Source organism: Sabethes cyaneus, chromosome 3 (genome assembly GCF_943734655.1).
Source record: "Sabethes cyaneus chromosome 3, idSabCyanKW18_F2, whole genome shotgun sequence".
Taxonomy (NCBI): Eukaryota; Metazoa; Arthropoda; class Insecta; order Diptera; family Culicidae; genus Sabethes; species Sabethes cyaneus.
In genome coordinates, this window is record NC_071355.1 from 93469938 (window position 1) to 93483150 (window position 13213).

A 13213-nucleotide genomic window follows, 5' to 3' on the forward strand; every position below is an offset into this window, starting at 1 on the left:
CAGCCGCAGTAGTAAATATGCGAGACCGACTTTTTGGCATAAAGTATAAGAATCTACAGACACTGGAAAAGATCTTTGACGAGTACGATTTAGTGATAAGGAAGCTAGGTCTTATGGGTGCTAACATCTCGCATGCAGAGAAAGTACATGCTCTGATAATTGCTATGCCGATCATGTACAAGTTCATCAAGGGGTCGCTAATGATTCTTCATGACTTCATGAAGAGCTCTGTAAGAACACAATCGCCGAACTGAAGCAGGTATTTCAGGACGCAGAAGTTGATGAAGCCGAAGAACATAAGAACCACCAGGACAAGGAGTAGTACAAGACGAAGGAAACTAAGCGTACACACGCAATGATGGCCGGCAGAAGCATCAAGAAGTGCGGAAACAAAATAGTTAGATTTGCTGCAGATTCTGGAGTACTGGAGTTAGCGACCACATGGTTAACACATGGATGAATCACTGCTGGAGGATGGAGAAGAACTGGATGAAGCAATCATAATAACAACTGCAAATGCAGGCGAAAAAATTTCGGCTACAAAGCGCGGAAATATTAGATTGAAATCTGTTGTGGGAGAAAATTTAATAAACTATCTAAAACTGTACAACGTTTTATTTATTCCTGGACTAGAAACGAATCTCCTTTCGGTCAGAAAAGCGAGTGAAAATAATAAAAAGGGTCATTTTCGAGTCTGAAAACGAAGTTGTTGCTTCGGGAAAGTTTGTCAACGGATTATTTCACCTTAATTTCATTTGGGAAGACAAGTCGAGCAAACAAAATATCTGCTCAGCATCGGTAGGACATCAAGTGAGTCTGAACACTTGGCATAGAAGGCTAGGACACTTGAATAATGCGGGAATAGAGACGCTTATTAAGCATGGTTTAGGGTATCAACTGCACTTCAGAAATGATAGATACAATAAACGTATGTAAAGGTTGTTTGGCAGGAAAGCAGGCAGCTTTCAAATTTCAAAATATGAAACAAGATCAAAACGACCATTAGATTTAATACATTCAGACGTTTGTGGAAGCATGGAGCATGAAACACAAGATGGCTATCGTTATTTTGTCACGTTCATAGATGACTGCACACACTTTGTTGTAAGTTATCTGATAAAACATAAGTCAGAAGTCTTTGAAAAAGTCAAAGAGTACAAAGCCATAGCATCGGTGTTTTTTGAAACAAATATTTCAATGCTTAGATGCGATAATGGCGACGAATACAAGAATGATGAACTACAGAGTTACTGTAAGAAAGCAGTAATTCAAATGATATACACAGTTCCATACACTCCACAACAAAACGGAGTTAGTGAACGAATGAACAGAACACTGATGGAAAAGGTTAGGGCAATGCTTTACGAAAGCAAGTTACCAAAGGAAATGTGGGGTGAAGCACTAAGAACAGCTACGTATTCGACAAATAGATCACCTACTAGTGCGATATCAAAGGATAAAACCCCAAATGAAATGTGGTTCAATAGACAACCAAATCTGAACCATTTAAGGATTTTTGGATGTAAGGTGTATAAACAAATTCCTAAAGAAAAACGTTTGAAATTAGATTTTAAAACAAAACCAATAATATTTGTGGGTTACGCAAATAATGGATTTAGACTCTGGAATAAATAAACTTGCTCGATTGAGATTGGTAGAAACGTTGTGTTTGATGAATCATTTACAACGAAAGATGATATTCGATTGAATGATGATAAAAATTCAGGCGACCAGGATTGATTGTTAATCACACGTTTCAGAAAAATTGACCAAGAGGATGATCAATTAAATGAGAGACGTGACGACACGGCAGATTTGTCTTATGAAGAAAACTCAGACAATTCAGACTCTACAATTATCGAAGAAAATCAATACTCTGAAGAAGAAGGAACAAACGAAAGTAACTAAGAGAGCATTTATGAAAGTCAAGTTGAAGAAGAAGACACGGGGCGAATCACTTCAAATTTTACGAATGTTACGATAATCACTTCAAATCATTACGAAGAAGCAAGAGGGATAAAAAACGTCCAATCTGGCATCCAGACTATACAGCCAAAACGGCCACTATCTCTAATGAGGAGCTACCTCAGAGCATAGAAGAACTAAAGAACCTCGAAGACTGGCAAGAATGGAAGCGTGCTATTCAAGCAGAATTAGATTCGCTGCATCAAAATAACACCTGGACAGTGATCAACTGTGTTCCAAAAGGTGTCAAGACTGTAGAATCAAAATGGATTTTCTCGGGTAAGGATTCTGAAGATCAGGGTGGCCACTCAATCTCAAATTTCAAATTCCCGGTTTTTTCCCGACTTTTTCCCGGTTTATGTATGATTTTCCCGACCGAAAATTTTTTCAACTGGTCGGATTATTTCAAAATTGTTTGACCGTTTGAAAAACCGTTTTGAGGTCTTGATAAAGATAATTGTTCAATTTAAATAAATTAAGCTTAGATCGTTTAGAAATGGGGCAATTCATTTTAGCGATAGTGGTGCACTCAGTCGGATATGCAAGTTTTTGACTGCGTTATGTTGCTTGTAAACAGTTGAACAGTTGCTTGTAAACAGTGAGAAAATAAGGAAACCTGTTGATGATCAATTTCTCAAAGAAAACAGAAGAGCATCGATATAGAGCATAAAAAACTGTTGATTTTTATTCAAGGCAATCCTTAGTCAACAAGTATGCAAGCAATAAGCGATTTTAAACATTTTGACATGTTTTATTCAGAAATATAAGTCCTTAATTGGTTTATTTTATGATTTCTGTTAAGTGTCTGGTACTGGCAGACAGAATTTTAAGTAATGATTTTTATCGATTTCTCATTTGGCTTCTAAAATGGTTCATTAGTGATTCAAGTACGTGTATCCTATTTTTATTGGAAAATGGTTTTCTATATTACTCTTCCAGTCAAAAAACAAACTGATGATATGCAAAGTGTTGATTTTATATATGTTAAAATTCTTAAGTGTCCGGTACTGGGTGACTTGCCCCTAATAATGCCTCACAAGTCTCCATAAGATTTTAGAATATTTTGTTTTTCGCTCGGTGAACGACTAGTGAAGGTGCCATTTGCTAGTTTGGTGTCGATCTAACTCGTGAGTAAGTATTGACCAGCCGAACTAACGCACTTCGGTCAATTGGACGCTGTTAATCGAACCAAGAAGATAGTGGAGGGGGGTTCGGGTTCAAATCACAATCCCGTAGAAGTCACGAATGAACTGAGCTGAAGTCAAACTGAAGTGGCGAGATGAAAAAAAAAACTTGAAAGGCGCCCTGAAGATTTTGATTGAAAAAATGCAGCTATTAAAAAAAAACTTCTCAGACGGGTATTTCCCGGTTTACTTGTGAAATTCCCGGCTTTTTCCCGGTTTTTTCCCGACTGTTAGTGATTCCCGACTTTTTCCCGGTTTTCCCGATTTTCCCGACTGAGTGGCCACCCTGGAAGATACACAGCCAGATTAGTTGCAAAAGGATGTTCACAGCGACCTGGATTCGATTACAACGAAACATGTGCGCCCGTTTCGAACCTGACCAGCGTACGTGTGGCATTAGCATTAGCAAACGAACAAAAATTGTTAGTACACCAGATGGACGTAAAAACAGCATTCCTCTACGGTAATCCAAAAAAATTCATCTTCATGAAACTCCCTCCAAATGAAAATGGACAAAGTCAAATTGTTCTTGTGACTCCTATCTTTTGTCCAATGCTGGAAGGTGCATGAGTCGAACCAAGCTATAATCTGAGATTATAACCGGATTCGAACCCACAACACCCGCCAGGGCATGTGGTTCGCTGGTACTTGTACCTTTGAACCATAGAGGCGCTGGACAAAAAGAGACTGCAAAATCCACTTATCAAGGAAGAGACGCGTTTGGTTGGGTTATCGACACATATTGTGCCGCTTCCTACATCAATTGCAGATTACCACGGAGCGAGAAGTTTTTAATCTAACTACTTTTTACTTTCAGGACGACGACACTATGCCGGTCCTTACGACTTGCAAGGTACTGCACGTGACGTTGTTCGTCTGTCAGCGTGTGTTAGCTGCGTTTCTCGGCGCGGGTTTTCGAGTGAAGGCCCCGTTCCTATGTTAAAGACTAATCTCAAGTTTTTAGTCTTGACCTTGAAATGCGGTCATACATATATATTAATATTTTTTGAAACGATGGTTCTACAATTGATGAAGGGACGGTAAGGGAAAGAAATGAAAATTTTTTGGTGAAGGAGGGGAAGAGCGAAAAGGAAGGGGGGGGGGGGGGGGTATTGGTAGCTATGCTTGACAAGTAGTCATTTTGACTCCTATCTTGCAAGAAGGGCGGATAAGTCAAACAGACCGAGCGAGGGTTATTTTTTGCTGGAGCAGCATAGGAAAATGAACTCTCACTCGTTCTGTTTGACAGTTGGCTTATCCGCCCTTTTCAAATGTTGGTCGACATTTGCTCACTCAGTATTTAACTCTCTAACGGGCAACATCGTAAAAACGATGTGATCAAGCAAATAACTAGTTTATCATAAGAAGCTCGAGTGTTGATTTTCATTGACAAATATTTATCTGGAGAACCGCCAGGTATGAAAAAGTTCAATTTCTCTTTTTAGTTTTTCATGCCTAACGCTCTACCCAAATATATTTTCAGTTCGAACATATCACAAAATTGAAAGAAAGCATGTAAACCTGAGAGAGATTCGCGAAGAGGAAAAAATCTAACAGCAAATGCACTGCCTATAATCGCATATGAGTCCCATCTGCAATATCATCGAGTTAAGAAAACAATGTTTGAAGGTATTTTTCTTGTTTTGGTTATTTCAACTGTTGAGCGCAGTTTCTTCTTATTTTTTCGACATAATATATTGAATAAAAGTCTATTTTATTATAACTTCTTAATCAAAACATTGCATTTTTTGTGGCAATTGCAATTAAAAATAAGGTAGAGACTGATATGCGATTACTTAGGCCATCGAGTAGCTAAATAATCGCATATCAGTCTCAGCTCTTCTCAGTCACAACCGTTCTGTGACGGATGTAGTATAACAGCACTGTTGGCGCGGACGGTTTATTGAAGTATACTTTAGCCTTTGGACTTTAAGCAATAGCCCGTGGTAGATCAACTGATCTCGGGGTTGCTTGCGGGACTAAGTTCTTTTGTTAGCGATAGCCCGATTGGGGTCGCATTAAACGCACAAAGTCTGAAGTCGAAATGGCTTGGTTTATTATCCGAAAGGTTTGCTTTTATAGCTAAATTTTGGTGGAAAATATCGGTAATGCATATCGATATTTTCCTTATTCTAAATGCATTCTTAAAGTTAAAAAGAGATAGACTACTGGGACAGAAAGATTCTTTGTTCGATACATTCGGTTCTGGAATTGTAATTCGAGTCCTTACACCGAGTCACATAGGCCACCGACAGGTCGGAGAGCTAGCTCAGCAAAATGCGTGCACTTGTGAAGTGTATGCATGGCGCTGGTGCTTGCGTTCGGTGCCCGCCGTGTGTCTCAATACGATCGGAGTTGTCTGTTTTGTTTTGCTTGTTGCATAATATTTATTTATATGATGTTGTGCATGGTTAGGGTAGAGTACGGATGGTACAGTAGTTATGCTACTAATAACATTTTTTCTCAGCTTTCCAATGGTGGTCTTAAAATGAAAATCGGTTGAGGTACTCATGGTGAAAATAGCGATTTTTGTCATAAAATCCAATAAGGTGATCAAATCCAAGATGACCACCAAAAAATTAATTTCTCGCGTCACTTTTCATTTCGTCCAATGTAACAAATATAAACAAATCCGGTTTATCACAACAAATTATTGCTCTTTTTAAACTCTATGTTATACAAAAACACCTGCCCAAATAGAATTATTTTGAGGTTAAAAAATTAGCATTATCAAAATGTCCAATGTGCACATTCGAATTACGGATGACTGACTGTTACTTCGGTCGTTCTCATCTGATGTCCAAAGTGCAAAAAAAATCAAAACAAACCCAATCTGTACATTGGACGTTTAGCAAGTGAAAGTTTTTTCGCATTATTTATGCATTTTAAGTGAAACAAGCGGCCTAATATTGAAAAATAACCTCGAAAATAGCGTAGCACGGCAACGCACGTATTTTACGGTGATCTCGCTTAATTTATGTGCAATAGCCTGGAAAAATAAAAACGTCCAAAGTACAGCATGAGATGGTAAACAGTCCAATGTAACTTTTTCCATAATAAACCAAAACTGCTTAGTTTAAATTAGATTTTTAAAATCTCCGTTGAATATTGAATGTTATTATTCATCAACCACGTTGAGTGAATGACTGAAAATTATTTCATTTTGAAACAATTTAAAGTTCAATTCGAAGAACTTCGATCTCGTTTTTCTCAATATGGTGGAATTGTTACATTGGACGAAATCAAAAGTGACGCGAGATTTTTAATTCAGGAATTTCAACCTGTTCTTCTTCTTTACAGAACTATGCCATTTGTTAGTTGTTTCATTGCAAATTTAGGAAGCATTTCATGATATATATTTCAATATTTTGCTAAAAATTTAACTTTTTTTTTAAACCATCAAGCCCCCTCGCGATCGAGGGGTCCACTGTTTCGAGATATTAAGAATTCTCATATTTTAACCATTTCCAACCAATCTAGTATAAGAGTTCCAATATTTGAAGACCTTACGTGTCATTAGTGGCCCTGTTTCAACGAAAGTTACTCAATTCATTTTCGAATGGAACTTCTTTGAAACAATCCTGTATGTATTAAATAACTGATGATTTTTAATAACTAAAAAGCGTAAAAACAACAACAAATATTGTTTACATGGATTGAAGTAAAATATATGGCCATAACCTGGAAAAACATTTGGTGGGACTGATATGCGATTATTTTTAAGATGGGACAATTTGTCTTCATATTTTTTTTCAGACTTTTTGAAATAACAGCTTTTTAGTATTCTTAATGGATAGTAAAGCAAGAAAAAGAGAGAATCTGATATTTAACTCAAAAACGACGAAAATGCATATGGGACTGATATGCGATTATACGCAGTGCAGCCAGTACGATTTGTCAAATGCAGCCAGTCGTTATCGTTGGTCAAAAATGGAAAAGTATTGGTAATTCGTATGAGTTTTCTGCTGGTGTTTATTTGAAAAACACACATTTGGAACTGTACATTACTTTTTTTGTAAAAACTGAAAAACCCTTCGGTCAATTAGTACCAAAATATGTCATTCTAAAACGCCCACTATACACGTCTAATGAGGAGTTCACGCACAAGTTTGATTTAGTAACCGGAAAATGACAGCAAATGTAATAGTAAGAAGAAGAACAATCACAGCATGACAAAAAGAACACCGTCTGCGCGACTCTCTCTCTCAGATGTAAACTACTCATAGCAATAATTTAAGGTCGACCATTTTGTTCTAGATGTCCTTTTTCTTCAAAAGTAAAAAAGGGAATATTCGCACCATAATTTTTTTCAGAATTTTTCAGAATTCTTGTTTTTGAAAGTTGATAACTTTTGAACGCATGGTCAGAATGTTGTGATATTAATATCAAAATGTCAGGAAATCTGTTCTGAAAAGATTTTTCATGTTCTCAATTTAAGACAAATTTCGTATGTGGCTCTGGAGCTCCAAAAGCGAAGGCCGTCTACAGACGGAGTAACGGATTAGAGGATTAACTGAAAAGATGCATAAATTGTATACATTTGACATTCCGGCTGTGTTATACATTTGACAGCCGGAGTGAAAGACCATTCAAGGCTGTGTTAGAAGGTCTCGTCAACGATCAAAAGGTTGATTCGGTCAAATTAGAATTAACAGGGAAAAACAATAAACTCGAGATACCAGATGAATTTTCCAACTATTTACCTGGTTCAATTTAACCGGAATCAGGTAAAAAGTTTAAATTTTTTAGAAAAGGCATGCGTTTTCTTTCACGTGCGTGAAGTAAGAAGTTACACAAAGTTTTGAAGAAATAATCCTCATTCAACTCAGTGTCACTCTTATCAAAAATATGGCCAGAGCACAAAAAATGGTCACTTGAACTTTAAGTGCAATTTAGAGTAATAAATCGTTCGGTCAGCAACCGAAAAAACGACGACTGGACACTGAAGTTCCATTTGCCATTGAACAACTCAATATATTTTATGCCAATACAGTACCGCCTCGCTAATCCGACAAATTTATAGCCGGATTAGCGAATTTTGACTCGATAATCCGACAGTCAAACTGACGTCAGTGTGAGTTTGAAATGTGGTTTTGTTTACATCCATACGTAAACTCCGGAAATTTTTGAAAATATTTGTCGTAAGTACGCAATAACTATGTTTTATACGCGGTAATATTCAATTTCGTCAACAAAATACTTTGAAATTCTTAGTAAGTGTCGAAATAAGCGCAAGCATATCAGTCTATTGAGAATAGCAATGAAAATATTATAGCCATGGCAAAAGTGAACGTAGTTAGAAGCAGCACCGTGTACCATTTCCATTTAGTTAGAAAGAGTGCCATTCTGACTTTAACGGAGAAGCCAAACGAAGGTAGTGTTCGATTGAAAATACAATACGTTTACGTACAATACAATGAAGTCAAGTACAATACGTTTTAATTTGGAATTTTCCGGATTAGCGAGATCCGGACTATTGAGTCGTCGGATTATTGGGTGTCGGATTAGCGGGGGGATACTGTATATCGAAAATTTTCCAATTCGTCATCTTTATTTCACCGAAAATTGTCAACATAACCAGATAATGGTGGCCTAAAATCTATATTAATTAATTTCGTTAAAAACTGCCATGCCTACTAATTAGTATCGGCTGCAGGCTCATCAGAGTCTACGAGACTGTCTGCAATACCTTCCAGGGCGTCAACGGGGTAACAAACTGACAGCTCCCATATATAAAAAACGTACCTCGAAATGCTGGTTCTTGGTTCCGCTACTAACCTTTGAATGCGGTGAATAACTCGAAATGATAACATTGCATACATTGTCATGCAATACGCGTGCAAATTTTGTCTTTCATTATACTATTTAGAAACTATTGTTTCACTCAAGACCGTGAAAAAATGTCGGCATGGACCGACAATTCCAAAATCATCGTCGTAAATGCTTATTGCAACAAAGTTGATCTACCTTTTCATTCTACTTTTTTCGTTGAAATCTGCGTAAACAGATACAGAACGTTTTAAGCATGAACCTACAAAAAGGCATTTGTGCAAACGAAAACAAATACAACAAAGAATAAAAGCTATCGATTTACAATCAGCAAGATAAATGGGCAATAGACCAGATCAAGGTGACGTCATTTGGCAGATACTGGCGCCCTTGTTTACATAACAGAAGCAGAATCCGACAAAGTTTCATTTGTTTAAACGGCAGGTTTGTTATTTAAACTGCAATATGACTATAATGCCAGTAAAAAGTTAAATACACACATTACATTTGATATAAACGAAAAAGAAAATTGTCCAGATTGTAAACAAGGGCGCCAGTATCTGTCAATTGACGGTATGATGATTTGGTCTATAGACGCCCTTGTTTACATTTTAGAAAACTTTCCTTTCCGTTTATAGCGAATGTAGCGTGTTTTTTAACATTTTACAGGCATAATGGCTTTTAGATTTAGTCCTAATGCTGTTTAAACTCGGTTTAAACAACAAACTTGCTGTTTAAACAGTTGAAACTTTTTTGGATTCTGCGGTCTGTTTGTAAACAAGGGCGCCAGTATCTGCCAGATGACGTCATCTTGATTTGGTCTATTTTCTAATACGCGCATTTCAAATGTAACGCAAGACGAGCTTTTGTTTCCATAATTGATGCTACAAAAGTGAACGTTTTCCTATAAAAATAATGCATCACTTATTATGGACGGTCCGAAAATGCGATTGCAGCGCTGCTCACAACACTGGTAGCAGTTACGGGAAACATGCTCTGAACTGTCATTATAGATCATTTTGCGATGACGTCATTTTGCCGTCAAATGACACCACTTGGTGGTTTGTTTACATGTTTTTTGTCACATCCACCGGTTTCGATTTGAAATTTCGTGAAGGATTACTGCATCAGGTGCTTTAAAATGCATGTAAGGTGCTTTCTCTTAAATAAAAACTATAATTTTTTATCATTATCTGCCGGACAAAGATAGAAAACTCAATTCAAAATTTAACACCATGTAAACAAACCACTAAGTGCTGTCAAAAAAGTGTGGTTAGGAGCTCCCGTGTAATGATCTATAATAGGGAGTAGCAGGGCGTGGACAGATCTTCGGTACATTTTCTACGAGCCTTTTCAAGTGGTCCTACACACTTAAAAAAAGTACCGAGTTCGGTAAATTATCGTAAATTTTACCGAACTCTGAGCAGCAGAACGTTCGGTAAAAATTTTGTATGATGCCAAACATTACTAATGATCCGTAAACGTCGATTGGCACCATCGAATTTTGCCGAACGTTCGGCTGCTCAGAGTTCGGTAAAAAAATTTAAGTGTGTAGGCAAACATAAGCAACAATCAAGCATATTGAAATTCAGCAGTTAAAAAACACTAACACATAAACCATCTGACTCCCTTCTGGACTGCTGTTGATGACCGCAATCCGTCGAATAGGTCCTTAGGTCGTGCTGTTTGCTCATCGCAATTTCTCAGATTTCTTCTAAATAGATTTAGCTGATTTTTGAAAGATAACCCTGTCATAAGGCCGAACAATAAACCTAACACCAACATTATTGTTAATTTGCAACTAAAAAATTAAGGTGGGCGTACGCATAGCACTACCTATTGAATTATTCGTGAAATTGCTTTATAAGTGTTATAATTTGCACGTTCAGCCTGCTGGAAATAAAAACCACACAGACATCACAACAGTGACGCAAGCCCAAAGTAGCAGCAGCAACCTCAGCGTACAGTAAACGCTTTAACTTAAATTTAAAAGCATATTTTATTAATACCAAAATACACTCAGAGATTCAGTAAATGTTATACAACCAATTTGTATGAAAAACGTGTCTCAAATAGAGATTCATCATAATTCATGAATACTGTTCAGGCTACCGCTTAATCGGCTGAAAATACATTCCCGCACCTTTGGCAAAAAAAATCTAATAACATTAAATATATACGATTGCAGGCATTGTAGCTTCCAATAAGAATAACATACTATTAGGAAATCTATACCAATAATTTCTTATTATGGATTCAAGTTACTAATTGTCACTTCATGCAACTTGACTAATTATTAGTATTATGATTAAGTATGGAATTATTGAAAAAAAAGTATTTTATATTAATAACAAAGTTTGTTAATATTTTTATTATCATTAATTTTATTGATATGGCTAATTGTAGAGTTCCGTAATAAATTTCTAAAATCGGTTCCTACGTGGTTCATCACACAAGGTAAATCCCAATAATTGTTAATGAAAAAATTATTAATGAAACAAAAAAATACTAGTTCAATTATAATGTTTATACAATACACAACCCAATGCTCCTCAACTGAATAAACATGTTGGCAAAATTAAAATCACAATCAAATAAGACGTTTTAGACCTTAAATCCAGCTCTCTATTGGTTATACATTAACAGCATTACACCAGTGGCAAACAGTTTCAGCGATTTTTATCTCTAAAAATGAATAATTTGTCAATCCTACAATATTATTCATAGTACATTTGATAAGAATGAGAACCTGATTCGATCACAAATGATAACAAATACCACATTTTGTGACAATATTTGTGTGGGTATTATCACTCTTAAGTAAAAAAAAACCTCAATCTCCCTTTAAATATTATTGGTACACGTATTCCAAGCCTACAACGTAAATGAAAAAATAAAATCTTACCATTCGAACTTTTCAAATCCCTATGAATGACGGAAATGGGAGCCTCGCAATGTAAATACTTCATTCCGCGAGCTATTTGCACCGCCCAATCGACTAACACATCCGGAGGAATTTTCCTTACGGTCAGTATCCGATTCAACGAGCCTCCACGGGCATATTCCATCACAAGACACATTATCGGCGGATCTAAACACACTCCCCTCAGCGCCACTATGTTGGGATGCTTCAGGGACCAAAACAGTTTGGCCTCCTGCAGAACATTTTCGCGTGTTACATCGATATCCTCGTCCTGCCGTGAGGCTTTGACGGCGACCTCTTCGCCTTTGAGAAAGGCACGGTGAACTTTACTGAAACCTCCAACTCCGATCACCTCCTTCAGATCAAGCTCTTCGAATTTGATTTCAACCGGCTGCACATTAAGCACCGCTGGGTCTTCATTTGTGACGAAATTAGATGGGAAAATCCCAACTCTATCGCCAATCTTGCCCGTCCACCACCCCTCGTCTCCTGAGATGCTGCTGTCCATCGACAGGACGTAGACGATTTGACCAACGCGCAGCGACAGCTCATCGTCACCCTGAGCCTGATAGTCATATCTAGCAGTCCACAGAGGCGACATTACGGCCAAATCTCGCGGATTATTTCGATTCCGTCTACCCGAAACCATCAACATTCATTCGACACTTTATGTATTTGCGACACCGATCAAAACAATGTAAGCATCACACATACGCTTCCCACGCACGACACCGCCATCCAATTGCAATACGCTGATTTGCACGTATTATAACACACCGAATTTTACGTTACACAATTTTTATTGCAAAAATAGGCGAAAATTAGCACTCAATTTGACTAAAACTACATCATTTGCAATATTTTTTTCTTGTTTTCAGCTACCATACTTGACAGCAGTGATGCCGATTACATTGGAAGATCGCGAAATAGCTAATAACGCTATAATAACATTGAAATATGTTATATGTAAATATTTAAATAATCTATTTATTTCTAGAATTATAATGCAGTCTGCTTCATTTGCGAGTTCTAATCCTGACTGTTTATTTAGATCAATTTCTTTAGAAATTTCTTCACAAATGGGATTATTCACCAAATATTTACAAAATATAGGATTTAACATAAAAACGATTAAAAACACGCAAGCTGCATCACAAAAACAATTAGGTACATGTTTTAAATGGCAGCCCTATCAAATTTTGACAGCCAAGGTTTGGCAGCCGCAGTTGGCTATCATGAATGACAGTAACGCAGTGTAGTAACGACTGTAACGTTAAAATCTTCAAATAAATAAATCAATGCATTTATGTTTCAAGTACAGCCTATTTCACCAGGATGGTGCGTGTCTTAGCTGTTAGCTGTAATGTCTGTA

The 13213-nt window shown here is 37.0% G+C and overlaps 1 protein-coding gene across 1 annotated transcript in view; it reads right to left on the bottom strand.

The window, feature by feature from the left end:
• The window catches only part of LOC128743943 (mitogen-activated protein kinase kinase kinase 11), a 62508-nt gene extending 49815 nt beyond the window's left edge, over positions 1 to 12693 (bottom strand). Inside the window, exon 1 of the mRNA XM_053840656.1 lies at positions 11824 to 12693. Coding sequence (XP_053696631.1) covers positions 11824 to 12496 — 673 coding nt within the window. The 5' untranslated portion in view covers positions 12497 to 12693. The remainder of the gene's footprint in view (positions 1 to 11823) is intronic.
• Positions 12694 to 13213: the final 520 nt, after the last annotated feature.